At 34.3% G+C, this 27,753-nt stretch overlaps 5 protein-coding genes across 9 annotated transcripts; 3 read left to right on the top strand and 2 right to left on the bottom strand.

The window, feature by feature from the left end:
• Positions 1-4,266: 4,266 nt before the first annotated feature.
• LOC100741692 (ATP-dependent RNA helicase DHX8) lies at positions 4,267-8,879 on the top strand. Its single transcript, XM_003486362.4, has 12 exons — positions 4,267-4,360; positions 4,559-4,644; positions 4,725-5,471; positions 5,545-5,786; positions 5,864-6,168; positions 6,250-6,679; positions 6,743-7,001; positions 7,071-7,561; positions 7,651-7,983; positions 8,044-8,247; positions 8,324-8,504; positions 8,577-8,879. Exons 1-12 carry the CDS (start codon positions 4,267-4,269, stop codon positions 8,796-8,798), a joined length of 3,594 nt encoding a protein of 1,197 aa, XP_003486410.1. The 3' UTR covers positions 8,799-8,879.
• Positions 8,880-9,421: 542 nt separating this feature from the next.
• On the bottom strand, positions 9,422-12,333 carry LOC100748155 (dnaJ homolog subfamily C member 1). The gene is made up of 7 exons (XM_003486333.4): positions 11,930-12,333; positions 11,746-11,847; positions 10,882-11,100; positions 10,564-10,808; positions 10,169-10,463; positions 9,878-10,096; positions 9,422-9,805 (listed from the first exon to the last, which is right to left on the bottom strand). Exons 1-7 carry the CDS (start codon positions 12,077-12,079, stop codon positions 9,740-9,742), a joined length of 1,296 nt encoding a protein of 431 aa, XP_003486381.1. The 5' UTR covers positions 12,080-12,333; the 3' UTR covers positions 9,422-9,739.
• Positions 12,334-13,045: 712 nt separating this feature from the next.
• On the top strand, positions 13,046-17,924 carry LOC100741572 (leucine-rich repeat flightless-interacting protein 2). 3 transcript variants are annotated; one of them, XM_012380802.3, is made up of 10 exons: positions 13,046-13,410; positions 13,686-13,989; positions 14,413-14,599; positions 15,097-15,223; positions 15,300-15,439; positions 15,541-15,804; positions 15,883-16,024; positions 16,103-16,228; positions 16,341-16,555; positions 16,641-17,924. In XM_012380802.3, the coding sequence occupies exons 3-10, from the start codon at positions 14,516-14,518 to the stop codon at positions 16,749-16,751; spliced, it is 1,209 nt and encodes a 402-aa protein (XP_012236225.1). In that variant the 5' UTR covers positions 13,046-13,410; positions 13,686-13,989; positions 14,413-14,515; the 3' UTR covers positions 16,752-17,924. The 3 variants fall into 3 exon arrangements, with proteins under 3 accessions (XP_012236225.1, XP_024220611.1, XP_033174600.1); XM_024364843.2 differs by lacking the exons at positions 13,686-13,989; positions 14,413-14,599; XM_033318709.1 differs by lacking the exons at positions 13,046-13,410; positions 13,686-13,989 and having other exon boundaries at positions 14,471-14,599; positions 15,071-15,223.
• On the bottom strand, positions 14,689-21,436 carry LOC100741453 (targeting protein for Xklp2). 2 transcript variants are annotated; one of them, XM_012380800.3, is made up of 3 exons: positions 20,742-21,122; positions 18,413-20,664; positions 14,689-14,819 (listed from the first exon to the last, which is right to left on the bottom strand). In XM_012380800.3, exon 2 carries the CDS (start codon positions 20,598-20,600, stop codon positions 18,459-18,461), a length of 2,142 nt encoding a protein of 713 aa, XP_012236223.1. In that variant the 5' UTR covers positions 20,601-20,664; positions 20,742-21,122; the 3' UTR covers positions 14,689-14,819; positions 18,413-18,458. The 2 variants fall into 2 exon arrangements, with proteins under 2 accessions (XP_012236223.1, XP_024220607.1); XM_024364839.2 differs by lacking the exon at positions 14,689-14,819 and adding an exon at positions 21,349-21,436 and having other exon boundaries at positions 18,257-20,664; positions 20,742-20,967.
• On the top strand, positions 21,424-27,322 carry LOC100741330 (sorting nexin-13). Of its 2 annotated transcripts, none has more exons than XM_003486359.4 (10): positions 21,424-21,562; positions 22,181-22,293; positions 22,366-22,465; positions 22,538-22,624; positions 22,753-22,877; positions 22,949-23,510; positions 23,578-25,143; positions 25,366-25,554; positions 25,638-25,852; positions 25,930-27,322. In XM_003486359.4, exons 2-10 carry the CDS (start codon positions 22,181-22,183, stop codon positions 26,258-26,260), a joined length of 3,288 nt encoding a protein of 1,095 aa, XP_003486407.1. In that variant the 5' UTR covers positions 21,424-21,562; the 3' UTR covers positions 26,261-27,322. The 2 variants fall into 2 exon arrangements, with proteins under 2 accessions (XP_003486407.1, XP_012236222.1); XM_012380799.3 differs by lacking the exon at positions 21,424-21,562 and adding an exon at positions 21,916-22,055.
• The last annotated feature ends 431 nt before the right edge of the window (positions 27,323-27,753 follow it).

The following is a 27,753-nucleotide window of genomic DNA, read 5'->3' as shown; positions in this document are numbered from 1 at the left end:
GCTTTAATAAGTTCTAGCAATTCACGATCGAAAATACAATCGCGACATTTTACAATTCGTAACACTAAAGCAAACGCGATCATTTTTTCATTGCAACGCTAGTCCAAACCGTAATTAATCAATCGCAACGCTAATGCAAATACCGCGACTAGCCCAAATGAGGATGGGCCGACATATACGTCGGTAACAAACAAATTACAACTAATACTACTACAAATACTAAAAACGAGCACAGTGACAAAATAGTAACAAGAATGACTTCCCATGCTCTGTATCTGGATGACCCAGAGGATGGGCAGCCATTAGTAGTTGCCCTCTTGAGTGGCAGTTTGCCGGGCCTCTTCGGCTCATAGCCTCTTCTTTCTTCGGGCGCGATGCCCGCTGAAACTTACATCTAGGCTCGAGACTTTCTAAATCGCAAACCAAAAAATAACTTATAAAGGTGAAATAAAAATATAAATCGCGGAAGCTGGCCCAAATGCATATGGATGAACAACGATCAGAGCGATCGCTGTCCGTTCGCATGTGCGTGCTCGAGCAATACATAAACGCTCGTTTCGAAACCTACTCGCGACCACGATCGCGAAAATCGAAAAATCGATCAACTATGCCAGAGACGTGACATTCTGCCCCGTGCCAGGCTTTGCCATCCATTTTTCAAATTACATTTCCTGAAATAGATTGAACACGCGAGAATGAGCCTACCCGACCAGAGAGAGACCACACCAACGCACTCACTCCACGATTCTCACACATACCACTCGGGCGCAAGAACCTACACTAGAGAGGACGTCCCGGGACACCTCCGACACCCGAGTTTGACACACAACTTGCACACTCTAATGTACGTACCATTTTGCTGAAATCGACTGACGAAAGTTAGCGACCATTACTAACAACACGATAAAAGTAAGTCCTGTGACTTGTTGATTGTAATTCGTATAAATATTCATAATTCAAAGAAACGATAGGTGGTACGAAATTTGGTACCAGTAATTATCATTATCATCTTTAAATTTATAATGAACGGAATAATAGCTAAAACGACGCAATTCCACAGCCTAACCACACGCACAATGTGGAAAGTACATCGTTCACGATACACTAACGCATCGTCAGTCGCTTAGAAATTGTTATAAATTTGTCAATGGTCATCGTACCCGTTGCCTTTCTCTCACCCAAGTAGCACCTGGGCACGTGAGTGAGGTCCTGGCAACGAATACGGAAGGGGTTAAACCTGAAAATCCTAACTAAAAATGATATTTATGCATCTATTTTGTATTTAACGGGCTAATCGTTCTTCATTTTGCAATTTCAAATTTTATTTCAAATTATGATCACTGTATACTCTACTTTATTAATTTAATGAATTACCAAAATTCTAATATCGAATGTGTTCATAAAAAGCAATATAACATAATTATTCGCTCAAATAATTGACTCTAAACTCTAACAACTTATTAAACTTTAGTATTGAAAGAAAGAATGAACGGAATAAGAAATTTATTTAATAATTGAATCAAGATAAGATACTAATGCCAACAACCTCAGGCGATCCCTTCGTCGAAGCACAATTTGAAAAGTATGAAAGCAGTACAGAAAACTTGTTGCTTCGATTCCGAGATCTGCCTGTCGCGAAATTTCTTCTTGCGCATAAAATTCAAAACATTTTTGTACGGAAGGACTAAGCTTCGATATCTTTCTATTTTTTAAATTAATACTCAAATACAAATATAAAAGCCAAACAATTAATAAAAATAATTTCCATTTTTAATGCAACGAAATCGGAGAATATCCGACTTCTCCACGAAATATTCAGTTGTCATTCCGACACTTATCTCATTTATTCAAATATTCACATCTCATTTATATACGTATATTTGTATGGTTATTTGGCTTCTGCAAATATACATTTTTAGTATATTCTGATTTTAGAAGTAATTATAGTGAATCATTATATTAATACTATTAATATAAAAACAAATAATATAATACAAAAACGCGATGTGCAAGAAGACCTATCCTCAACTAATAAATAACACACAGAAAAAAGAAATGTTACTACTCACGAGTATAATAAATACCCGCGGTCACTGTGCTGGCAAAAAATTCTACGTAATACAACCAATCACCCGTGCCGATTCGGACCTTTCGTCCTACGACATGATTGAGTGACCGGAGGAACAAAAATACATGCGACTCACCACAGATGCGAAGAACCTGTCATCGATGCTGATCGTCATAGTCCAGAAAGTCATTATCAATGACGTCATCAAACAGGAACCATCGAAACCCATGGCACAAGTGCAGGTTACAAACAATCTGTAATAAAATATTCAATATCACAATTTGTTCTTACGTTGTTTGTCCATATAAAATAAAGATAAAAATTGGTATTCTAATAATTGAAAAGTTGCACTTTATTCGATAATAATTGAAGCAAAACGTATGCACAAATATTTAACTACATAATTGGAATATAGTATTCAAAGCTCTCATACACTTAATAAGTTACTTCTACACTGCTGTATAGCAATTGTGTAGCAAAGATTAGTATTGGTCCAATAAAAAACGAAAATAAACATGTACATACGTCTGCCTTTGTTATAATAACTCAATCATTACCAAATCTGCATAAGAAGTCAAGAAATTGATTATTAATCATCTGCAGCGTCGTTTTTGTATCGATTTAAATTATCGATTATGAATCTCCCATAGCCTCAGTGCTGTAAACTGCTAATCTTTCATCAGCGAATAATATATACAAAGGAAAACCAACAATTTCAAGTAAATGTACAAAAAACCAATAACTTATAATATTTGAACAAATTATAGCAAAATAAATCAATAATAGAATTCAAATTACGATTCAGAGGCCCGTAATATAAAGTATCGATGACTCTAATCGTCAAATATACAATCAACGATAAAAGTACAAAGAAATTTCGGAAAACTACTTAATTTTACTAAAAATGATAATTGATAAGTGAATAAATAAAAACGTACTATTCTGATGATGCTGATAGAAGCGTAAAAATGATGATAAAATGATGATATTAATAATGACGATGTGACGCGACGTACACTGGCTCCACGAATTTCAATACTAATCCTGAATTACCAATCGTGGAGACTTTAATATAGCCTCCGCCAATAGGAGCGCTCGGTTTGAGTTCGCAATATTTTCTGCCAATAGGAACGAACTTCCTTCCATATGAGCGCGCGATAATTCAATCTAATCAAATGGTCAAATTAATTAAATTGTTAAATAAACAACATATTTAAGGTAATGTTCATTGCCAATTGCGAATAAAATTATGCTCTTAACGGAAAATTTTCGTGTCTTATAACTATCTATTATTAAATAAAATATGGTATAGTAAAGTAGGCTATAGTAAAAATAACACTACGATATATTATTTAAATATTCATACTGTTATCAATATATATATATATATTATTAATAAATAATTAAAACATACAATAATTAAAAGAAAAAAGTGAGAAAGATTATTCTACCATGTTTTATGAATGTATTTATTTAATAGAATAGTTATTATTATTAAAAATTTTTAATAATTAATCATTTAGAATAGTCGTCAAGAATTAAGAGCAAAATTATGATAAAAAAAGGCACATATATAATACTAGAGAAGAAATAAGAGTGTTTACACCCGTAGTTCTAGTTGTTTCATAGTACAGGTGTTGTATCCTGCGGTTAAGTGCTGAAGGCGTCAAACGCTAGCATATACAAGAATCTATAGAATTAGAGATCTGCCCTGTTTGGTTGTACGCTGACATATACAAGAATCTATGTATTTAAATTTTAAGTTAGAGCACTGACTAAGAATACGATAGTTGTATATTCGGCTGTGGTTCCTTTATGTTAGAGTACTATTCCGAGAACAACCAGAAGTGCTCATAAGCGTAAGCATTTTCATTTTCTCTCTGGTAATACATGCTCAGTTTATTTTCTGCAGCTAAAATATTTTGTTACTGATAAGTGTTATAGTTATTTCCTACAACAAAATTCTTTTATTACTGACACTTGTTAAAGACATTTCCTGCATAATAATGATAATAACATAGTTCCAAATGCTTCCGTAATGTTTTTATGGCAAATTTTATGCTTCATAACGCATGTACATTGATTCCAAGCATAATTTCACGAAAGAATGGTTTGAATTGAAATTTCCAATATCATGTATTAATTTATGTGTTTCAAATACTTAGTATTGGTATAAGCAGATAAGTGAAAGCACGAAAATGGATGAAGTTGCAAAGCTCGAACACCTGTCTTTGGTTTCGAAAATATGCACGGAATTGGAAAATCACTTAGGGCTAAATGACAAAGATTTGGGTATGGAATATAATTTTATTTATATTAATAAAAACACAGATTTTGTTACTCTAATACAAACATATCCTATGTTCTCTTAATTCTCATAAAGTCTCTCATTGTTTACATTTTGTTGTTGACTAGATTATATATAAACTATATTTAATTATTAATTATATTACATTATTATAATTATAAATTATATTCTCTTTCCTACAGCTGAATTCATAATCCATTTGGCAGAGAAAAATGATACATTTGATAAATTTAAAAAAGTTCTCATTGAAAATGGTGCTGAATTTTCTGTAAGTAATTTATGAACCTTATCCTTTTATCCCTTTGTTCCTTTATCTAGCTGCATTGTAACGTTTAATTATTCATTTAGGAATCTTTTATGGCCAATTTGCTAAGAATAATACAACATATGAAGCCAACTAAATTGGAGGAGAAATCATTGAAACCTCCGACAAAGCAAGATGAACTAGCTCAAAAATTCCCTGCCCTAGCACTGCCAAACGAGGAACCAAAAATTGTGGATGAAAAAGAACTCAAAGACGATGATATAGTCAGCAGTGCTATGGCAAGTTTGGAGGAACTAGCACCATCAAAAAAGTCTAACAAAGAAGATAGCAAGAAAGAAAACCAATCAATCGATAATAATGATAAGAAGAACAAACACGCAAGAAGAAGTAGATCAAGAGATAGAAGAAGACACAGATCACGTTCATCAGGTCGCAGAGACAGAAGGCATAGGTCTAGATCTCGTTCAAGGTCACGAGATCGTTCAAGATCCAGAGATAGAAGACGTCACAGGTCCAGAGATCGTAAAAGATCTAGATCACGAGACAGAAAATTTCATAGGGACAAATATTCCAATAAACTTGATCGATCTAGATCGCGATCTGTAGAAGAACTTTCCATGGATCCAGAAGTAGGCAAGATCTATTCAGGCAAAGTAGCTAATATCGTACCTTTTGGTTGTTTTGTTCAATTGGAGGGTTTGAAACGAAGGTGGGAAGGGCTTGTTCATATCTCACAATTAAGAAGGGAAGGAAGAGTCGCCAGTGCTAGCGATGTAGTATCTAGGGGTCAGAAGGTGCTCGTGAAAGTCCTCAATATTGGTGGACAAAAGGTATACAAACTTATAAAATGAAGTAAATATATTTTTAAATAGATTTAGAGCTTTACTAATTGAGTTTTAATAGGTTTCTTTAAGTATGAAGGATGTTGATCAGGAAACCGGCAGGGATCTAAATCCTGTTGTGGCTGTTACCAAAACTGAAGAAGATGAGAAACATTTGAGAAATCCAGATAGGCCTACTTCCTTGTTAGAACTCCAGGGTAATTGGGACGAGGACGAAACTTATTCTAGAAAACGTGTGCAGAGATTGTCTTCTCCAGAAAAGTGGGAAATTAAACAAATGCTTGCCGCATCTTGTATCGATAGGTATTACTAAAATTAATTAAATAATTAAATTTCTTGATGTAGTAACTTCATTGCTTGAACTTTACCTTTTTCTATAGGAGTGAATTGCCAGAATTCGATACCGAAACGGGAATCCTCCCACGAGAAGACGATGAAGAAGAAGACGTTGAAATAGAGTTAGTGGAAGAAGAGCCACCATTTTTACATGGCCACGGAAGAGCTCTTGGAGACTTAAGTCCTGTTCGTATAGTAAAAAATCCTGATGGTTCTTTAGCGCAAGCTGCAATGATGCAGAGTGCTTTAGCAAAGGAAAGGAGGGAACAAAAAATGTTGCAAAGAGAACAGGAAATGGATTCTGTTCCAACAGGTCTGAACAAAAATTGGATTGACCCTCTACCAGAAGGTAATCTTTTTATTTCTACGTACACTTAAAAACTTTTTAATATAAAATACTTTAACAATACAGTTTTTATAAATTGTATAGCTGAAAGTAGAACATTAGCTGCGAACATGCGTGGAATCGGCCTTCAAACACAAGATTTGCCCGAGTGGAAGAAACACGTGATAGGAGGAAAAAAGTCTTCCTTTGGAAAGAAAACAAATTTAACTCTTCTTGAACAGCGTCAGAGCTTACCAATATATAAACTCAGGGATGATTTAGTTAAAGCTGTGACGGATAATCAAATTTTAATCGTAATTGGAGAAACAGGGTCAGGAAAGACCACGCAAATTACACAGTATTTAGCAGAAGCAGGGTTCACAGCCCGTGGAAAGATCGGCTGTACTCAACCTAGAAGAGTGGCTGCCATGTCAGTTGCCAAAAGAGTGGCGGAAGAATTCGGTTGTCGTTTAGGACAAGAAGTTGGCTACACGATTCGTTTTGAAGACTGTACTGGTCCAGAAACCAACATAAAGTAAGTAATACGTTCTTCAATTGCATAGATACAAATATTCAATATTAATGTTCAATTTTGTAGGTATATGACTGATGGTATGTTGCTAAGAGAATGTCTCATGGATTTGGATTTGAAGACATACTCTGTAATTATGTTGGATGAGGCACATGAACGTACCATTCACACGGACGTTCTTTTTGGATTGCTGAAACAAGCTGTAGGGAGGAGGCCAGATTTAAAGCTAATCGTTACAAGTGCAACTTTGGATGCTGTCAAATTTTCACAATACTTTTTTGAAGCACCGATCTTCACTATTCCTGGTAGAACATTCGAAGTTGAAGTGAGTGATCCAAATCTATGTTTAAAAGTTTTTATAACTGAAAGTATTAGTTGAAATTATTTTAAACAGGTCATGTACACCAAAGAACCAGAAACAGACTATCTGGATGCCGCACTGATAACAGTAATGCAGATACATTTGAGAGAACCTCCAGGAGACATACTTCTATTCCTAACTGGTCAAGAAGAAATCGACACAGCTTGTGAAATTTTATACGAACGTATGAAATCTTTAGGTCCTGATGTTCCAGAGTTAATCATTTTGCCCGTGTATTCGGCGCTTCCTTCGGAGATGCAGACGAGAATATTTGAACCAGCTCCACCTGGTTCCAGAAAAGTGGTAATAGCCACCAATATAGCGGAAACTAGTTTGACTATCGATGGAATTTATTACGTAGTTGATCCAGGATTTGTGAAACAGAAGGTCTATAATTCTAAAACTGGAATGGATAGTCTTATAGTAACACCAATAAGTCAAGCAGCTGCGAAACAAAGAGCAGGAAGGGCTGGCAGAACTGGTCCAGGAAAATGTTATAGACTTTATACTGAAAGGGCTTATAGGTATTTGGCTTAAAATTTACAAATACTTTGAAATACTCTATATTTGAAAATATGCAACAAATAAACTATTTAATTATAATTCTTTCTAGGGACGAAATGCTTCCGACGCCGGTTCCAGAAATCCAACGTACTAATTTAGCAACCACGGTATTACAATTAAAGACTATGGGCATCAATGATCTATTACACTTTGATTTTATGGATGCTCCACCTGTCGAATCGCTGATTATGGCTTTGGAATCTCTACACAGCTTAAGTGCATTAGATAACGAAGGTTTGTTAACCAGATTAGGAAGAAGGATGGCAGAGTTTCCTCTAGAACCTAATTTATCTAAAATGCTTATTATGAGCGTACATCTTCAATGCTCAGATGAGATATTGACCATCGTCAGCATGTTATCTGTTCAGAACGTCTTCTACAGGTAAGAAATGATATCGGACGAGAATCGCGAACGAATGTTTAATTTTTGTAATTTTCCTAGACCGAAAGATAAGCAAGCTTTAGCAGATCAAAAGAAAGCAAAATTCAACCAACCGGAGGGCGATCATTTAACTCTGTTGGCAGTTTATAACTCCTGGAGAAATAATAAATTTAGTAATGCATGGTGTTATGAAAATTTTGTGCAAATTAGAACTTTAAAACGCGCTCAAGATGTTCGGAAACAACTATTAGGTATAATGGACAGGTAATTATCAGTTTATTTGTAAATACAATTTTTTAATATCTAATAAGATAAACTAATTATTTATTTGGTTTATCAGACACAAATTGGACGTAGTATCTGCGGGTAAAAACACTGTAAGAATTCAGAAAGCTGTTTGTTCTGGTTTCTTCAGAAACGCCGCAAAGAAAGATCCTCAAGAAGGATATAGAACCTTGGTAGATAGCCAAGTTGTCTACATTCATCCAAGTAGCGCGTTATTTAACAGACAACCGGAATGGGTAAGTCAATGAAGGTTAGAAACGTAATTATAAAAGATACATATGACCAATTTTTTCTTTCATTTTCTATAGGTAATTTATCATGAATTGGTCCAAACTACAAAAGAATACATGAGGGAAGTGACAACTATAGATCCAAAATGGTTAGTAGAGTTTGCGCCAGCATTTTTCAAATTTAGCGATCCGACCAAACTTAGCAAGTTTAAGAAGAACCAAAGATTGGAACCACTTTATAATAAGTACGAAGAACCGAACGCTTGGCGAATATCAAGGGTTCGAAGAAGACGTAATTAAAATGTTTATTATACAATCTGTAAATAGTATTTTGTACAGTCATTATTTAAAAACTAACCAATAAATAGCTCGGATATACTAGTTGTTTTCTTCACTTCACTTCTTTGCGTATGATACAAAATTAAATATTAGTTACACAAAATGTTGCTTTCCATTTAGACAATTATAAAATATGTTCGACGTTGAAATTATAATAGTAGTTCTCTATGCTTACATTTATTTATAATTTCTTAAGTAAAGTAAATTACGCAGAATAATTCGTGGGCAATTATCTCGTCCATTGCAAATTTATAGCCTTTTAAATATTTACACTCATAATGCAAGAACAGGGCCCACTGTTTTACTTTATAGTATAACTCCTGGGTTGGATCTCGAAAAATATTTAAGACGGAATTTGTTTGTACTAGTTTTAACAAGTACAATACAAGTAAGTTAGTTTTCAGAGTATAATATCGACTATATTAATATAGTTCATCTATATATGTAAGTTATATTAATGGTAAAGTAAAATGTGTTATACACTTTGGCATGATTACTTTTTACAATTTGTTTTCAAAGCTAAAACGATACGGCGTATCAGTCTCAGAGAACAGGAAAGTATTTAATTATCATATCTCTTGTCAGTCTTTTCCTCTGAATTAGTTATTAAATTTATTAAATAAATACATTCTCCACAAACATTTAATAATAAAATGATGTAGGAGTAATTGTTCTTTTTCGTGTATAAAGTTTCTTTTTTTTCTTAATTATTCTTAATGCGTCATCCTTGTATAAGAGTACTTTTAAGAAATCTTTAATTCACTTTGTAAAGCTTGTACAACAGCTGTGAAATATGTATCATCTTAAGATCGAAAATTATGTTTTTCTTTCATTTTTCTTTTTTGGACTTGATTGGCATTGGACTATACTTTTTGTCGAAGGAACATCTTGTACATGGCAGGCTATTGAGTATGTTGTTTCTTTTTGACTAATTCCACCAATTGTCTATACCTTGCTTGGCATTCATCCTTTGGAACGCAATATCGATTATATTAAACATACGTTTGAAAAATGCGTTGTAATATATCTATATACGATACCTTGCTCTTTCCTTCAACGCATTTTGCAATTTTCTCCCATCTATCTATTGATGTGCCTTTAGGATATTTTATAAGAGCCGCTTCTAGAGCTCTTTGTTGTTCTTGACTCCATTCGCTAATGCTTTCTACATTCTCGGCACGAGTCTTTATCTTTTTTGAACGTTCTTCTATAACAGTCTCCTCTGTACACGAACCGGGTTTTAATCCTTCGTCTTTTATCTAGCAAGTACCAAAAAATTATTCATCAAGAAGTTAGAATTAGAATCTATAAAAAACAGATTAGAAAATAACCTTTTTTGCCATATGTGTAACTTCGGTAACTGTACGGTTCATCGCGTCTGCAATTTTATCCCACCTCTCTGATGTACCACTGGGATACTTCTTCACGAGTTTTATTAATTCTAGTATGTCATCATCAGTCCATAATCCCCCAGAAATAGCAGGTTTCTGATAAACGTGATTCGTTTGATCTTTCTTAAACACCTCTTTAACGCCATTACCGCTTCTTTCTTGCGGAGTGAAACCAGTTCTGCGTCTCCTCGTACGAGATGTGAATTCTGGTTCTGGTTGTTCGTTTTCTTGCATTCTGAAACAGGTCGTATAAATAAATTCTAAGCATACCTAATGGAAGGAAAATGTTTGGTGGCAAATAATACGTTTCATTTGAATATCACAGCTTTACTCACAATGCTTCTTCTTCTTTTTGCTTTTTCCTACGTTTTCTTTCTTCCAGTATAGTATTCATTACACGCACGATATCAGGTATGGACAACGTAAAAGCTATTATCCATCTTGGAAATTGAAACGGGAGAGTGTTCCAAATAGTTGGTGTAGGAATTTTCTCCAAAATGTCTGCCAAATCCGGCACATCCATCTTCCCTTTCTTATTCTTTTTTTGCATTTTCTGAAGTTTACTGCCCAAAACTTGTTCCTGCAACATACATTATGATAAATAGGCAAAGCAATTTAACTTCCATTAGTTTTGAGTAGTTTTTCTTACATACATATGTATATCTTTTCTCGAAATATGCGGCCCACGCAACTACATATTGTCCGATGGTAATCAGTAAAAATAAAATTATTCCTAATTCTACAAGTCCCATTTTCCGCACATGGCGGTAATAATACACGGCTGATCGCCAGTTTGGCAATCCATTAACTAGAACATTGTCGTATCGCTGACGTTTCGCAGGATCTTTCAGAATATCATAAACAGCGACTAACTGGAAATAAGAGGAAGGTGGTGAAAAAATACTAAATTTATTTCCCCTCAGACACTGAAAATTCTAATCAGGCATCATTTTTTATATAAAGTATCTAAGTACAAATCAGGTATCATAAAAATATAATCATTTATAGCAAATGTGATGGGAAAGTTGTAAAAACTGTAGATGAAGTTGACATTGCCTCAAAAAGTGAATTGAATTTTTCTAACTTTAAGTGATCACAATTTTGAAATTAATGCAAGAAGTACAAAAATTCAAATAGTATTTTGTAGAAGAAAGTCAATATTTATATAGTATGAAAAAACATATTGCTTAAATTGCTAATTAATTGTAATAAAATACAACTATTTAAGATAACGTATTATGATCAAAATATTCCATAAAATATGGTTCTAATTATATTATAACTTCTAAAATAAGTTGGAATATATTTATTGTGTATCAGAACATACTGTTAACTTCATCTATATTTTCTAACTTTCACACCATATTTGCCATAAATGATTGTATTTTTATGATACTTATAGGACTTATAGGATGATAAATTAGAATTTTAGGTACCCAAAGGAGTAGAAATTAGGCATTTTTTGTCCTTTATCATTCGAAATGTTTATTTCAGAATTAGGACGATCTGTTACTTACTTTCCTAAACTGCTGTTCTGCATCTTCTGCAGGATTTTTATCCGGATGCAACTGCAGTGACAATCGTCTGAAAGCTTTTTTAATTTCCGAAGCATTTGCGGTCTGAAAAATTAATTCATCAACTATTTGTTTTTCATTTAGAAAATTAATTATGTAAATAAGGACAATAAAAAACGAGATAAACCTGGGGGACACCAAGCACTTCGTAGAAATTTTGATTGACCTCCTCGACAACATCAAATACTTCCAATTCGTCATTGTCCCAAGCATTTGTGACACCATATACATCGAAAAAGTATAAAATTCGAAAGATCAGTAATAATGACACTCTCATTTTTTTTATTCGCTAAGTATGTACATTCATATCCGTTGAAAGTTCCTCCTTTTTTATTCTAGCGCGTTAGTCACTGAAACACTATGCTATAATCATTATTTCACTCGAATTAAATCGATCTTCCGCTAATCAAAGTATGAAATATGTTAAAATGCTAAGTGCCACATCGCAAATTCAAGTGAGGTTAGATTATGGAAACGTAGGCCGTGTGTATTAAACGCGTCGACGACTGACGATATATAGGAAAAAAATAGAATTTGAACTTGTGTTAGTGTATCTGTTGCACTTAACCAAAGGGTTATTTTCAATTCGCGATTTTATGATCGTCAATCTACTTTATCAACCGAGGTTACCTATAAAAGATTTTTAGTTTTTTAAATCATTTCTGATTCTGTATCCAAAATTTTACATTGAAACAAAATTATAGAACCTTTTGAAACATTATCTTCAATTTCACAACTCAAACTGTCTATTAATACTCAAATTCATTCATCTAAAAATGTGCTATATAACATGTGAGAGAATAATTAAAGATTAAATTCAACAAACTGATTGTATGAAAAGGATTATTTTAAGTAATTTTGTTCCATGTGTTAATGCAAGTAATCCGTTTAATCTTGATTACCTGGAACAATATGTGCAACAAAGTTGCTTAAGATAAGCAAGATTACGGTTTATAAGTTACCTATATAATATATGTATATAGAAATGTCCATGCTGATATAAAAGATGAAGTCAAATTTATCGAACTGGTTGTATGAAAAGGATTAGTTTAGACAAGTTTCTTCTGCATATTAAACCAAATAATTCATTTAATCTTGCGTACCTAGAACAATATGTACAACAAATTTGCTTAAGATAAGCAAGATTACGATTTGTAAGAGACTGTATTGCCGATAGGAATACTAACGTTAGCGCTATAATATACAGATGACTCCACCAATTTCGGTGATTCGAGGCGCGGCGCACAGTGTGCTTTTGCATTCGCATGCATCACCATCCAGGCTATTCGATCGAAAAATGTGTCTTCCGCTATATTTAAGTGCGACTGCACGCACTGTTTTTACAAGCTTTCGCCTATAGGAGGTAGAAGGTTTGACCGTGAAGTCGCGTGAGCTTAATTTGCAACGATAACTTGGAAAATTCCATGGAACCGTGAATCAACTGAACGGAAACCGCATCGAGTTAATTCCCTGGCCGCAGATGGTCATCGTGGCTCACTCTTCCGATTTCCATTGATTGTATTTATAGTGTCCTCCAGTTTATTTTTGCATGCGGCTCCTTTGAGAAAAAGATGCGCCTATCCGCTGGCTGACAGCGTTTCTCGCGTCGTAAGTCCCTTTAACCATAGGATTTTTAACATTTAGGAGAAGTCGTAGTTGTACAGAGAGAAAAAAGAAATCGAAAGAAAAAGAGAGAGAGAGAGAAAGAGAGGGAGAAAGAGAGAGAGAGAGAGAGAGAAAAAAAAAGACGATTGACGACTACAGTAAGGTCTTATTTGCATGTATTCGGACTGACGTTATGTGTGGGTGTGCAAGTCTATTTAATATATATTGTTGAACGTACGAACTCGATTGCCAGACTCTTTATTTCGTTTCTGTTCTAGATTCGTGATCCTGTGTCTCATTCGTTGTTGTCGTCTTCGTCGTCGTCGTCGTCGTCGTCGTCACTGACTTAACGACGAACGCGATTTTTTTATGGGGGAATCATTTGACGCGTTATAGCACAATAAAAGTGATCCGAACAAATACATTATTAGATCCTACTATGGAGATGTTATTCTTAGCGTGAAAACGTTGTAACGTTAGAACGACGGAAGACCGTTTCTACCTGTGCTAGATTCTTTTTACAATTCTATTTTGAACCTTCACATGTCGCCGGGTATTGTTAACCTATAATTCGTTGAAAAAGTACGAAGTTTCTCCTTTTGCAGCCTCTAGTTTCAAAATTTTCTAATTTTTGAATATCGATATTCAGTAATTTTTCCTTTTGAGTCGTTTAAAATATTCAGAGTGATAACCGTTCCATTATCTATTCGTCGTCATTGTCTACATATAAAGCATTTTTGTTGCATAATGAGTAATTATTAGCAGTCTGTAACACCACTAAATTATTCTTTGCAACAGTTAAGGCATTATCAGAATGAGTTGTTATTACGAATGAATATCCTTGCAATGTTTGAACGTTAACGCTTCATTTATGTGTGGTTGCATTGCAAACATCATTCTCCCATCTGTACAGTATATTCAATTGGTCATAATGCGTCTATTAATCATGCTTTAAATCATGCTCACATATTTCTAGCTCTAGCATATTGTCCCTTTGTCCTTTAGTGTGGTGGTTTGTCTTCTTGTACGGTGAAGGACGTGGATCTGCCTAGCAAAAGTCTGCCTGATATTCAAGCAAAATACACATATTAAAGCATTGAATACTGAAATGGAGTCTGCTATAGCTGGACGTAGGCGGACAACCGCACGACATTCAGCAGAGGATCAGGCTCTCGATCAGATAGCCAAGGAGGTATGGCTTGATTATTTTATAATAATGTAACAGAGTGGAGTTTATGAAAAAGATGATATTAAGAACTTTATAATTGTTATATTATTTCAAAACTGTATTCGTTGCCTTAACAGGAAATAAAATAAGATAGTATTGTTGCTATAAGTGTGCTTGACCTTCGGTACTTAAATGTGTGCATGTTTGTAGTAGGTGGGGTTTATATCTTCCTTGATAAGTTTATCTGTAAACAGGAATGTGTAGAGACAATTACTAAATAAGTGAGATATTATATATAGTACATGTCACAAGTATTATTCTAATTAATATTTTATCTTTTAATTGTGACTAAATTAAAGTAAGTATTTGTTGATCTAAATTGATATCAGGATCTCGCATGTTATTTTTAATATCATGTGTCTAATGCAGTGTTTCTATATCATGTGTCAATGTGTTAATAATAAATTGAATGTGAAACTATGTTTTTGGTAACAGGATGGATTTACCGTACATACTTTCAGGCAGAAGCTAGATTAGCTGCTAGAAGACAGGCAAGAGCGGAAGCTAGAGAAATACGAATGCGGGAGTTAGAAAGACAACAGAAAGAGGCAGAGGAAAATGCAGATAGGGTGTATGACATGTGTTCAGGTATCTATCCAAAAAAATTAATTCTACATAGAATGTTAGAAACGAAATAAAACATATTATTTTCGCAATTTTTCAGCTGATGTGAATAGAACAATGAGAGTAACACCTGATTCTGTGAGGTCGTCGCGTCTCCTCACGAATTCTAACAATTTCCAATCCAGTCGAAGATCTTCCGAAGATTCACTGGAAGATGCTGGCCTAAGCAGAGACCTCAGGGTACTAATATTTTTATCTTGCAATTCATATTAGGATAAAAAACACCATGTGTTCGTTTATTTAAATATGTACAAGCTTTCCTCCGAATTTTTCCTTTGTAGTTAGAATTGAAAGAATTTGAAGAAAAATTTAGAAAGGCGATGATAGCCAATGCTCAGTTAGACAATGAAAAATCTTCGTATGCTTATCAAGTCGATCTATTGAAAGACAAATTGGAGGAACTAGAGGAGACGGTTGCACAACTTCGTAGGGAACTTAGAGAAAAGAATCGCGAATCTGAGCAGTTAAAAAGACTCAGTCAAACATTGAAAGACGAGTTAGATGTATGCCATGCACAATTAATAGAAAGAGATGCGCTTATACAAGTAAGTAAGCGATAATCTCAAATAAATATGTCGTACTTTTTATTTTAATTCTGTAATTAAAAACTAAAATTATTTTAGGAAAACGGTTTAGTTATTGTCGACGATGAAGGAAGTGAAAACGAAGATAATGAAATTGAGAACGGCCCGCGTCCAAGACGAAGAGTACTAGTCAGTACAGAAGCAGCAGAATTATTGCAAAACGCTGGAAAGGGTTCACTAGGTATGCACAATTATAAAAGATAAAGAATATTTTTGAAATAAAAAGATATATGAGAGAATGTTTTATCATAAATCATAGATGTCCGGCTGAGAAAATTTGCTTCTGAAAAAAAAGAATTGCAAGATGAGATACGACATCTTAGATTGGAACTAGAGGAGACAAGAAATCGTATTAGGTCCGAAAGATCGCCTGGTTCAGTATTAGGTTTGTATACCTACTATAAAATACATCGTACTTATATTATAGCATATTATAAAATTTCCTTTTATATTGTTTAGTGTATCTATAATTATATTTCATTAATTGTTTCTTCTAGGTTGCTTATCAGACTCCGAAGATGTGCAACGTGAAGCAAACAAGCTTTTGGCCGATTACAAGTTCAAGCTTCAAAAAGCTGAACAAGATATGTCTACTTTGCAAGCTACTGTAGCCAGGCTAGAAAGTCAAGTAATACGTTATAAGTCAGCAGCAGAGGCATCTGAAAAAGCGGAGGATGAACTGAAAGTAGAAAAGAGAAAGTTACAAAGAGAAGTAAGCGAAAACTCTCTGCGAATTTTAATCCTTTGTAATTTGAACATTCTCGCTAGATAAATCGGAAAAAATCTGTTTCTTATAGGTCAGAGAGACTCAAGGCCGTGTAGAAGAACTGGAAACGGCAAATTCTCATTTACAGAGGCGATTGGATAAACTTAAAAACGCAAAATCCGCTCTGTTGAAAGAGCTTTGACGGGACGACTTCTTGGGGTCTGTACAATGAGTCTGCCATTTTTCGATTCACTGGGAACCGTGCGCCGATGTTGCCTCACACAACATGAGATACTACTTAACGCATTGAAATATAATTTATGCGAACGGAACACGTACATATAGTAATCGTTACGCGGATTTTACCATGATTTTAATTGATTTTTAATTGTACAATACTGCATACAAGTATGGCATTCCAAAATGGCCACCGCTGTGCAATGGTCTATTGGGATGCCATATTTGGATTAATTATACGCTAAACTGCTGTGAAAAGAAGTCGCTGTTTTATATTCAACACGTTCTTTTCTTTCATTAATTTTTTTTTTAACACTAACAATTATTCTGCATTTCTTAGTAAAAGAAAGAAAAAAAGAAAAAAACGAAGAAAAAGAAGTAACAGCCTTTTCAATGCATTTCAAACACCGAATATTTTTTCGTTAATTTTGCGAACAGTTATGGAGTCGATTCGTAATATGTATATTATTTTGAGGAAAAATATTCTGACTCGTGTATTATAAATGGAATTAAATATTTTCCATGCCTTTATTTTTTGAGGCACAATCTTTCATGTTACTTTAGTTTTTGCTCATTGGAGCTGCTGCGATGGAAACTTGAAGATAACCGTATAATAGTTATTCAGAATAATTTATGATATACGGGTCAATTAAAACATTGCGTACGTCAATGAGTGTAATTTTTGTGTTACATCGAATAATTTATAAACGATATTTCTACAGATACAAAATATTTATAACTTCTACGAGAACCGTGTTAATAGTTAAAGCTAGAATTTCGAATGGAAGCAACCAATCTACAATATTCATTTTCTACTATCGATCGTCTACTGTGAAATCTTGATAAACGTTTTTAATTTTTTATATCGTATTGTCGTATCTAAAAAATCGATATTAGATTGTATGCCAAATAGAATGATAAAGATAACTGGAACATCTGAAATTGATGGAAGAAAAAATATTCCTGCTGATTGTGGTGTTAAAGTTGTTAATGATAGCATTTTTAATCGATTGAATTGTCTCCAGAACTGAACTTTTTATTCCTCTGACTGATGCGAAGCAAAAGAAAGTAGATGTATGATAGTGTGGTCTTTGTACATTCGAAATAAATTAAACTATGTTGTTGAAGCTATATAATATTCTTGGTATATAAATTTATTATATATATTTTATGTGATATAAAAGAGAAGTATTAAAAATGTCATTTACATCCTTATCAATTAGAGATATATCTGAAAAAAGTAATCCAGCAAATCAAAAAAATAATGAAATAACAAATCTTGTTTATGTCATATTTAGCTAATACAAGTTATTTTCGAATTTATGGCGAATCATGAAATATTTAATTACATTCAATCGTCATTTCTAAGTGTAAATATGTATAAATTGTTTAGTTTTCTTTTTAATTTGTTTTTTAGCATTTAAATTATATAAACGGTAAAAATAAAAATTTTCAGTTTTAGACACAAAATTACAAAAAAAAATACAGCTTTTTTATTGTGATTCGAAGCTCGATTGCACCATTCTCCATAAAAAAATTACTTTATTATGATACCGTATATGGGAGTTCAAATTTTTCCTACAACTCAAAGAAGTATTACCTAACAAATCATGTCATGTTACTTACATATAGTCAATACATAATTAACTTGTATATTGTATGTTGATTAAAATTAAGAAACGGCTTTTGCTTTGTTTCTAATTCCCAATGCAGGACTTTGTGGATTGGTTATAGGCTTGGTTGATTTTACAATATTTATAGGTTTATATACTGGCATTGGTCTAGCTTTCACCTCTGCCATTTTGCGCAACTCTGCTCTTTCCATTTTTTCTTTCAATAATTTATTCTTTTCTTCCTGCATTTTCTTTGCTCCAAATTCCTGCTCCCTCTTCTTGATTTTGTCATCAAATTCGTTCCTTTTTTGAGCTCTTTTCATTGTATTTAATTCAACTTTACCAACCTTGTTCTGGACATTGTTTAATTTTTTATTTTTGGTATCTATTAAGCTTGTGCTGGTTCTATTTATTGTCACCTTCTTTCTAGTGCTTATGTCCGTTAATGTATTGTTCATAATATTAGGCTGCTTATTTTCTTGGTTACTGTAACTTTTTATTTGTCTGGTTCCAAGTTCCTTAGAGCCACTTACCTTGTCCTTGCTTCGTATATTATCTTTAGATAAACCATGAATCACAACAGGTTTAAAACTTGGAACAGGATTGGCATGGAATACTCTAGCCTTTTTATCCTGTTCCTCCAACTGTTTAATAAGTTCTTCTTTCTTCTTAGCAAGAAATTTGTTTCTTTCTTCAAAACTAAATGGACATGTAGCTATTGTTCTCCTTTTTGAACTTTGCTCTTTAACTGTATTTGTTGGCTTTAGAAATTTAGGTGCGGGTCTTGCATGAAACTCTGTCTTTACTTTATTTACTTCCTGAGTGTGACAATTTTTCAGTTTTTCTTCCTTTTTTATCTGAAATTCCTTGTTGCGAGTGTTAGAATTGAATTTTGTGTCCTTTGTGTCATCTGCAACAACTTCTACACAGAGATTTCCCTTCTTAGAGGAAACACTTGAGCTACTGGTGGAAGGAGTGATGGGAACAATCTTTTTGTGTTCCTTGGCATTTGTATTCTGTTGCAAATTTAGGGATGGTCCTGCTGTATGACGTATTCTCTTAGACTGAGTCAAATGAAACTCTTCCGTAACTGTAGTTGGTTTTTTAGGCATTTTTTTCAACACTGAACGACCCTTTAAGATATTAATTGGTACAGGATTTGCTTTGATTTGATGCTTCTTCATTTCTTCAAACTCCAACTCTTCTCTTTCTTGCTGACTCAAGATATTACCTCTTCTCCTTCTCTGTTTGCATCTTAATGCAGGAGAAACTGGATAAGTAAGCTTCATCGGTAATTGTTTCAATTTCATCAATGGACCAGGTTTCATATCCTTGTTACTGAGAGTACGGAATCTCTGAGGTGTTCCATTTTGAAACTTAGAAATCGCCTCTGCTAAACTTACGAACTGATTTGAACGTTTTCGATTCTTCATCATCTTTGTTATACCATATTGACAAGTAAGTACCTTTGGTTGTGATTTACCCAATGAGTGTCGTTTCTTATTAAATAAATTAGATTCTCTTTTTGAAAGTGATACAATTTTATAAGATAATCTCTTCTCTGAAAGATTATCTTTTGCTGAAGTATCAACTTTTGATTTTATTACTAATTTATCTTTATTTTTTGCAAATGCAGTTTGTAAAGTACTTTTTTTTTCCATATTATTTGCCTGAACATCTTTCAATGAAGACTTACCAAGAATTGTGTTCTTTGCCTGTAACATGCGCTGCTTAATCCTCTCAGGCATATCCTTTTTAATTTTATGATTTGCCATTGATACTTTAAATTCAGCGGTCAGATCTGTTATTGATATATTCCATGTCTGATGAATTTTGCTGGACCTTTCATCTAGCTTTAAGTCTTTCATAGCTCTGTCTAATTGATCATCTTCCTTAACTTTCTCTATAGAATGCATTTTATTTTCATGAGGTATAAAATATGCTATATTACAATGTGCAGGAGTTTGTGGTTCTAAACTGTCATCAAACTTTGTTTCATTGACAGATTGCTCAGTTCTGCTTTCTTGCGTACGTGAGGAAGATGGAGTGGAATCAATGGTAGATTTCGAAAGTATTTGAGGATCGTGCACCTCGTGTTCTTTTTCGAAATAACTATCACAACAAACCTGAGGACTACATGTAAAATCTGCCCACTGTGGAGCACAACAGTTCTCCATCATATCAAAAAAATTTGAATTCATGGATTAAATTTTCAAATAAGTATTACAACAAACTACCGTAAGGTGGATATTATTCAAACACAATCTACAAAAAAAGCGCGAGGATAATAAAAAAAACTTAGAAACGTTATTCTATTTGTATATGTTAAAGTTTATAGGTACCTTTGGAATAAGTAGCAAGCACTTAAGCTGCAATTTTTACACGATTTCGTGTAATTAAACGTTTATCTGGTCCAGTAGTTCTTTCACAATTCTTTAAATAACTAATTCTATAAAGAAAACTTCTTTCCAGGATATTTACTTTTCAAACACCGAAAATCCTGGTAACTGGTCAACGTAGACGTTGACGAATTTAAGTTTGAAATTTTTTGACCTTCCATCTAATTGGCTGGAAATAATGTACATAATATAAAAGTTAAAGATCTCTATTATTCCTATAAGAATTTTGTTCGTTATTGTATGTTAAGGTTGGCAATATTAGTATATAGTGACTTAACGCTCCATGACTGTTACATGAAAAGGTGCCACAGAACATGACAACTGCGCATCTTACTGCGCAGAATAATTTTTCCGCGGAAAAACAAAAAAAGGTGAGACATGGGTAAAACAGTTCGAAAGGAAAGGAAGATTTGAAGTAGCATTTTGAATCGTTTTTATCTTCCTATATTTTATTTTGTTCACTCTTAACTAGATAGGATATTTGATGAACTTATTACTCGAGTTAAGATTTTCGTGAGTCACTATAAATTATAAAGAATTAAGTAATTACGTAGGACGTATAAAGTTGGCGCGCGGAAGCGCCCCTAACATCCACATACGGAATTAACCAGACATGTCGTCGGACGTATTTGCTGGATTAATGTTCGCCTGCAAAGATGTAAATAAACTGTTGGTTAGCTGACCAGTTTCGTGCGATGAATCGTACGAGGACCGCAATATGTGCGTAGCTGTATGTACACGACCGTTTATCCGGCAATCCAAAGGTAGGGGCCCAAGAATGGCGCCCGCGCGTGTGCAATGATCGACTTTACTGTAGCAGACGGAACATATTGCTTCGTCGACGTTTATTTCTGTTTTGATGTGCGCAAATTCTTTACTGGGCACGCACTGGTTCATCAAATAATTCTGCTCCAACATTTCTATCAAAGTTATATCTGTCCCATGAAATTTCCATTTTGGGAGATCCTCCACAATCTCTTGTCACTATCTATTCTCCTGTCTATTTACTCAAACGTGGACTTCCGATTTGTGATGCAAACGTCAATGTGACAATTGTTGAATGATACACTATAATATGGTATCACTATCAAATCGATTCGATAAGTTAAAGTGGAGAGTGACATTTGAGTGAAACTTAATGTGTCCAGTAAGAATTCATAAAAATTCTTTATGAAAACCCAATCTTGCGATAATGCGAGAAGAGAACTATATTTCACGTCCGATCATTGATAAGGACCATCGAATAGGAAATTTCCAGTAATGTATATTCTTTTTCGATTATCTTGAATCAGAAGTTATTATTAAACTTTCTTGTAATACTGCCATCTTATTCTTACATCTTCTTTGCTAATGACCATTTAACCAGCTTCGAATTTTTGCAGATGAACGTTCCACTATATGGACTTCTTGGAGTTGCGGCTGCTCTACTCATATATATTATTGGAATTGGAATGATCCTGAAGCTGTTTATTTGTCTGCTAGCCTTAATTTTAGGGTATGATTCACTTGCTTTTAAGATCTTGATATTGAAAGCATTGATATTTCTATCCATTTAATTCTGTTGTAGAATAATCACATGTATATATAGAACATATGGTGCAAACCTTGACAATGCAGTTAAGTCTGAAAGGGAAGACTTAAACAAGAAGACTGAAAAGTTACGGCAGGTGAATACACATTAAACAATACAATTGGATTGATTACCATGGTGCTTAAAGATGCATTTCTTTTTGTTTCAGTATATTCTAGATCTATCCACCCAGAAGATGACCTTTACTTTAGATAGAAGAATCACTGGGAGCCGTATTATTGACGAATCCCTGCAAGTACATAGTCGATTTAAGAACTTTTATTGCCTTTGTGTACCCCAACATGAAATATATTATATAGTATATAATAATATATAATATGTATAATAAGAGTAACATACGATTTGCGACTTCCCCCTATATAGGAAATACTAGATTTCGTTATCAGAGATTATGTGGAACCATGGTACAGCATTATTACAGACGACGAGGAGTTTATATATTCTGTTCGGGACACTGCTCAGAAAATAGCAATCAACATTGCAAATCGGTACATAAAGCATACAATTCGATAAATCCTTTTCGCTTCATTCCCTTTTAAGGAAATCATCTTTTCATTAGGGTGAAAGGTGTAGATTGGGTACCATACTTAACCACGCGCCTCGTGGACGATGCAGCTTCCCATGTTAGGCTCTATCGACAGGCAAGAGCGAGGATAAAACAGCTTCGAGCCAAGAAACTGCAGAAAGGTAGTGCCAGTTCAAGCACTTCCAGTGGCACACCTAAGAAGACACCCACGCATAGACGAAATAAAAGTGAAACGGACGTCTCTTGGTATTCCCAGTCTAAGTTCTACATTCCCAATTTATCTTCCCTCACGGAACCAATCGAAAATAACGAAGAGAAAGAAGAGGAATCGCTGGAAAAGATATTTTTCGACCTGGAGGTGCAAATGGAGAACGATTTAATCTGCAGGGACCTGGTGTGCACTAATAGTACTCAGGAACTTGAATTTTTGGGAGAGATATCTGAAATTCTATTATATCTTGTATTACCAAAAGGAGACTTCGATTGTTTGACTGTAAGATTTATTTTAAGGGAGTTATTAGTGAATGTGATTATTAAACCATTGTTGGATCTATTCTCTGATCCTGATTATATTAATCAGGCGTGTATATGGCTGGTAAGTATATTATAAGATTGTTTTAAACAGCAGGGAACGAATTATGCTTATAATTTTGCATTTTCAGTGCGCTAAAGAAGGTGGCTTACCCAGCGATGTGTTTTTAACGGTGATCAGAGTGACGGATAGCTTAGATGAATTAACGGCGACGAAAAATATAGTTTGTAAAGAAATAGCTCATCTTCGTTCTAAGGATTCTGGAGGAGAGGATGATCTGTCGGTGAAACAACAATTGAATAGTTTACTCTACGTAAAGAAGATTTTGGAAACCAGGATTATCGGGATGCAGGAGGGACTAGAGTCAGAGACCGACTTAATTGGTACTCAGCCTGATTGGAACAGGCTACTGATGCCTGGACAGAAATTAGTGAATTTACCCCTAGATGAGCTATTGAAGAATAATATCGCGTTGAGTTACTTCATCGACTACATGACCTCCATAAATGCAGAATCGTACCTGTTCTTTTATCTAAATATCTATGGCTGGAGGGTATCGGCAGAGCAACAGATATCCAACATAGAATTGCAGAAGTTGCACGCGGCTCAAGCAACTCCTAGTCTCATAGGTACCAAGCGTAAAAATACAGATCTGGAAAATTTAAAGGAAGCAGCTATCAAAATCTATCAGCAGTACCTCAGTGACAAGGCATCTCCAAAGTTACAACTGGACGATGCCTTGGTAAAGACTTTGTTAACCAGAATAAAAACTGAGTCTGTGAAAGAAATATGGTTCGACGATCTTAGAGCTTGTTGCTACGAAAAATTACAAAACGAGGATCGATTTCTGCCGGGTTTTAAAAGATCCAAGGCTTACGTAAAACTTCTCGCGGAATTGGATCTTTTGAAAGATCCAACATCTGAAGAAGATACAAAATCTTTGGATAGTATCAGTTTGTCGAGTACGAATAACGAACTGGAGACTTTGGATGAGATGTCTGAAATATACAAAACCGAGGATACTAAACCGGCTGAATTAAAAGATAGTAAATCGAAATCTAACTCTTCGACGAGTTTGGCCAGTATCGTAGAGCCAAACGAGGACAAACCGGTTGAATCAGATTCTTCGATCAACATTAGAACCATGAAGAGTATAAGGAAGGCAATTAGCATTGATACGGATCACATTAGCGAAGGTAAAGATGTCTCTTTCTATCTGGAATCGAATTCAGAACAATTTGTCAAATTAGATGAGAACACTTATGATCAGAATGCCATTAAGAAGTTGCAACAGGGAAAATTCGAAATTACGGCCAAGATTATCGAGACTGGAATAGTTAATGATCGTGGGAAAACTTATGGTATCTACGCAGTAGCCGTGACCAAGAATTACGATTCAGGTTATCAAGAGAAGTGGCACATTTATAGGAGATACTCTGATTTTTACAATCTTCATCAAAAGATTAAAGAAAAATACTACGATTTGGCAAAAATTCCTTTTCCAGCGAAGAAGGCTTTCCATAATATGGAAAGAACCGTTTTGGAAAGAAGAATGTTGATGTTGAATGCCTGGTTGCATCAATTAACGAAACCAGCTGTCGTCGAAGGACATATGGGTTTACAGAATTTGTTACTGAACTTTTTGGAGCAGGGCGATTACGATAAAGGTGTTACCGGTGGACAGATATCTAAAACGGTAATTATAATCATTATACAGGGTGTTTTAGTCAACTGGAACAAGCGGTGTCCTTAAATCAATTGAAAATAGAAAAAAATATAAGAATTTTGTATTAAATGATAATAGTAATTAAATGCATGATATTTTATTTAAAGTGTTCTGTTTGTCTGGTACACTCTGTATATACGAGTAAGATTGTAAGAGGATTATACAAGGTATTTAATCCTCGATTTAATACAGATAGATACTCTGATGAATCCATTGAAAACGTCAATGAAAACAGTAACTCAGGCAGTGAAAACTATGCCGGATAATATGCTAAATACGGTAGATGGAGTTATGGACAATATAAGTAAATTTTTTGGCAATCCAAAGAAACCCAATGCCTTCTATGAGAACACCAAAGTTAGTGCTAGTCTGGATGTGGAGGTGCTTATTTGCCTTTTAGATCAGTATGTAGTAACCACATGGTATTTAAATATGTAGCACATTTTAATTTCATCTTATTTTAGACCAACGACAACATTCCCTTACGAATAATGCTACTATTGATGGATGAAATCTTCGACTTAAAAGTGAGAAACCAATGGCTCAGACGACGAATAATAACGTTACTCAGGCAGATCATTCGCACTATGTTTGGCGACATAGTAAATCGAAGAATAGTCGAGTATGTTTCCCTATTAACGAGTCCAGCCAGGGTAGCTGGTTACTTAAAATTATTTAAGTAAGTAACCCTATATTTTGTCGGAATTTGTTGGAATTAACTAATTAACGTTATTTACCAATTATTTGACTGTACAGGAACAGTTTCTGGCCAAATGGAATTAAAGCCGAAAAGAAACCACCCAGGGATGCAGAAACGAAGAACAGGACAAGGGTAGCAGCCAAGGTTGCACTTCTATCCTGTCTTTCGGATGAATTGAAACATATCATTGGTAGTGAAACAACCAGGAGAGGCCTTCTGAGAGTGTTTGAGTTGTTCCAGCGACCTGTGCTCAACAGAAGACTTCTGTACGCACTTCTAGAAGGAATTGTAGAGACTCTGTTCCCTCAGAACAACTTGGTGGACATTTTCCGAAAACTCTACTCGGTTTCACCAAGGTTACAACAAAGAAATTTTCAGAAAACATAAGATCTGATAATTCTATTCAGCGTATTTTGGAGTTAGGAACGCCTATGAATCTCTTCATCGAATACTATCTGCACCAAAGACTTTGAACAGAATAGTGAAATGGAGGATGACTGTTTACCAGCTCTTGAGTTGATTTCTCAAAAATGAATGAGAGGAGAAATCATATTGTCGAGTAAATATTTTATAGAGGGAGTTAGGGGAACCAATACTCATGCCTATAAATTTTATCTATAGATGAATTGTAAAATACAAAGGACGAACTTCCTTAATCGATGCTCAACTGGAAGATTACCTAAAAACTCGTTAGGGGTAAAGTGATTATGTACATTATTATCTCGAGCAGCCAATTTCATTGCAATAAACAAGAGAAGAAAAGATGGAAGTAGTCATTTTTCAAACTGGGAACAATTTGAAAGTTCTGTAGAGAAAAAGAATTTCTAAATCATACTCTCAATTTCTATTAATATGTATATTCGAATAAAATAAGCGCAGTAATCCAGTGGCCAAATAAGTCTAATAAACTATTTACACGAATTAATTCGAGCACTTTAATCGAGTTTTGCTGGTAGGTTACGGAACGTTTCACAAATCTCTCGAATATCTCGTAGAGATACGCGTATTTAAGAAGATTATGCATTCCAATTTGCATTTTAGCAATGTACTTCATAAAAGAACACTTTTTACACGTGTACTAGAAGACCAACTTTTTCATGATGGTGTTATTCTTTAATGTACAAATCGTCGCGAAAATACAATACTTAATTCGCCGAAAGATCTTCAATGTATCGTGCCATTTCAAACCTACGCGTAGCAAAGACAAAAACAAGTAAAACCAAGTTTCTATTTATTCGAATCTCTTTGAAGAATTTCTTCGGACAGCTATAAGTTTGTAAAATCTTAATTTAATTCCCCTGTCGTTAACGAATGTAATTATTCTTAACGATAGTGTAAAATTGTTGTAAATGTCGTACAATTGTATATATACATGAACGTTATTTCTATCGTGTTGAAACGCCATATCTGTCATCGTTTACTTATTATTAAAGGAATTGTTTATAAATCGATACTATTTATTCTCTTCTCGCATTCCTACCTTTTCTCTCTATAGAAAAATTATGGGGGTTCATATCTACTACATTCTCAGAAAGATTCAGTAAGCCTCAATCTTTTTTCCACCTAAAAATAAAAATATATTTTTTCTCTAAAACATATATAATTTTTCAAATTAGATTAAAACAAAATTAATATTTTTCCAAGAACGAGGATAAACATTTTGCATGAAAAAGAATTGCAAGAATAGAGTGAGATTTATCGTATGGTAACTCTTACGCAAAGTCGGAAGTTTCCAAGTTTTCATGGCCAAATATGGATTATTAATTCTGCCAGCTATGCTGGAAGATCGAAGAGATTAACTGGGCTCGTATTTCAAAAGCCGCGACAAAGAAACTAGTTAATTACTACGAATCAATTAACCGTAGCCATTAGCAATAGGG

This window comes from Bombus impatiens, unplaced genomic scaffold (assembly GCF_000188095.3).
Source record: "Bombus impatiens unplaced genomic scaffold, BIMP_2.2 scf_0107, whole genome shotgun sequence".
NCBI classification, from domain to species: domain Eukaryota; kingdom Metazoa; phylum Arthropoda; class Insecta; order Hymenoptera; family Apidae; genus Bombus; species Bombus impatiens.
This window is presented reverse-complemented; position numbering and strand designations above follow the sequence as displayed.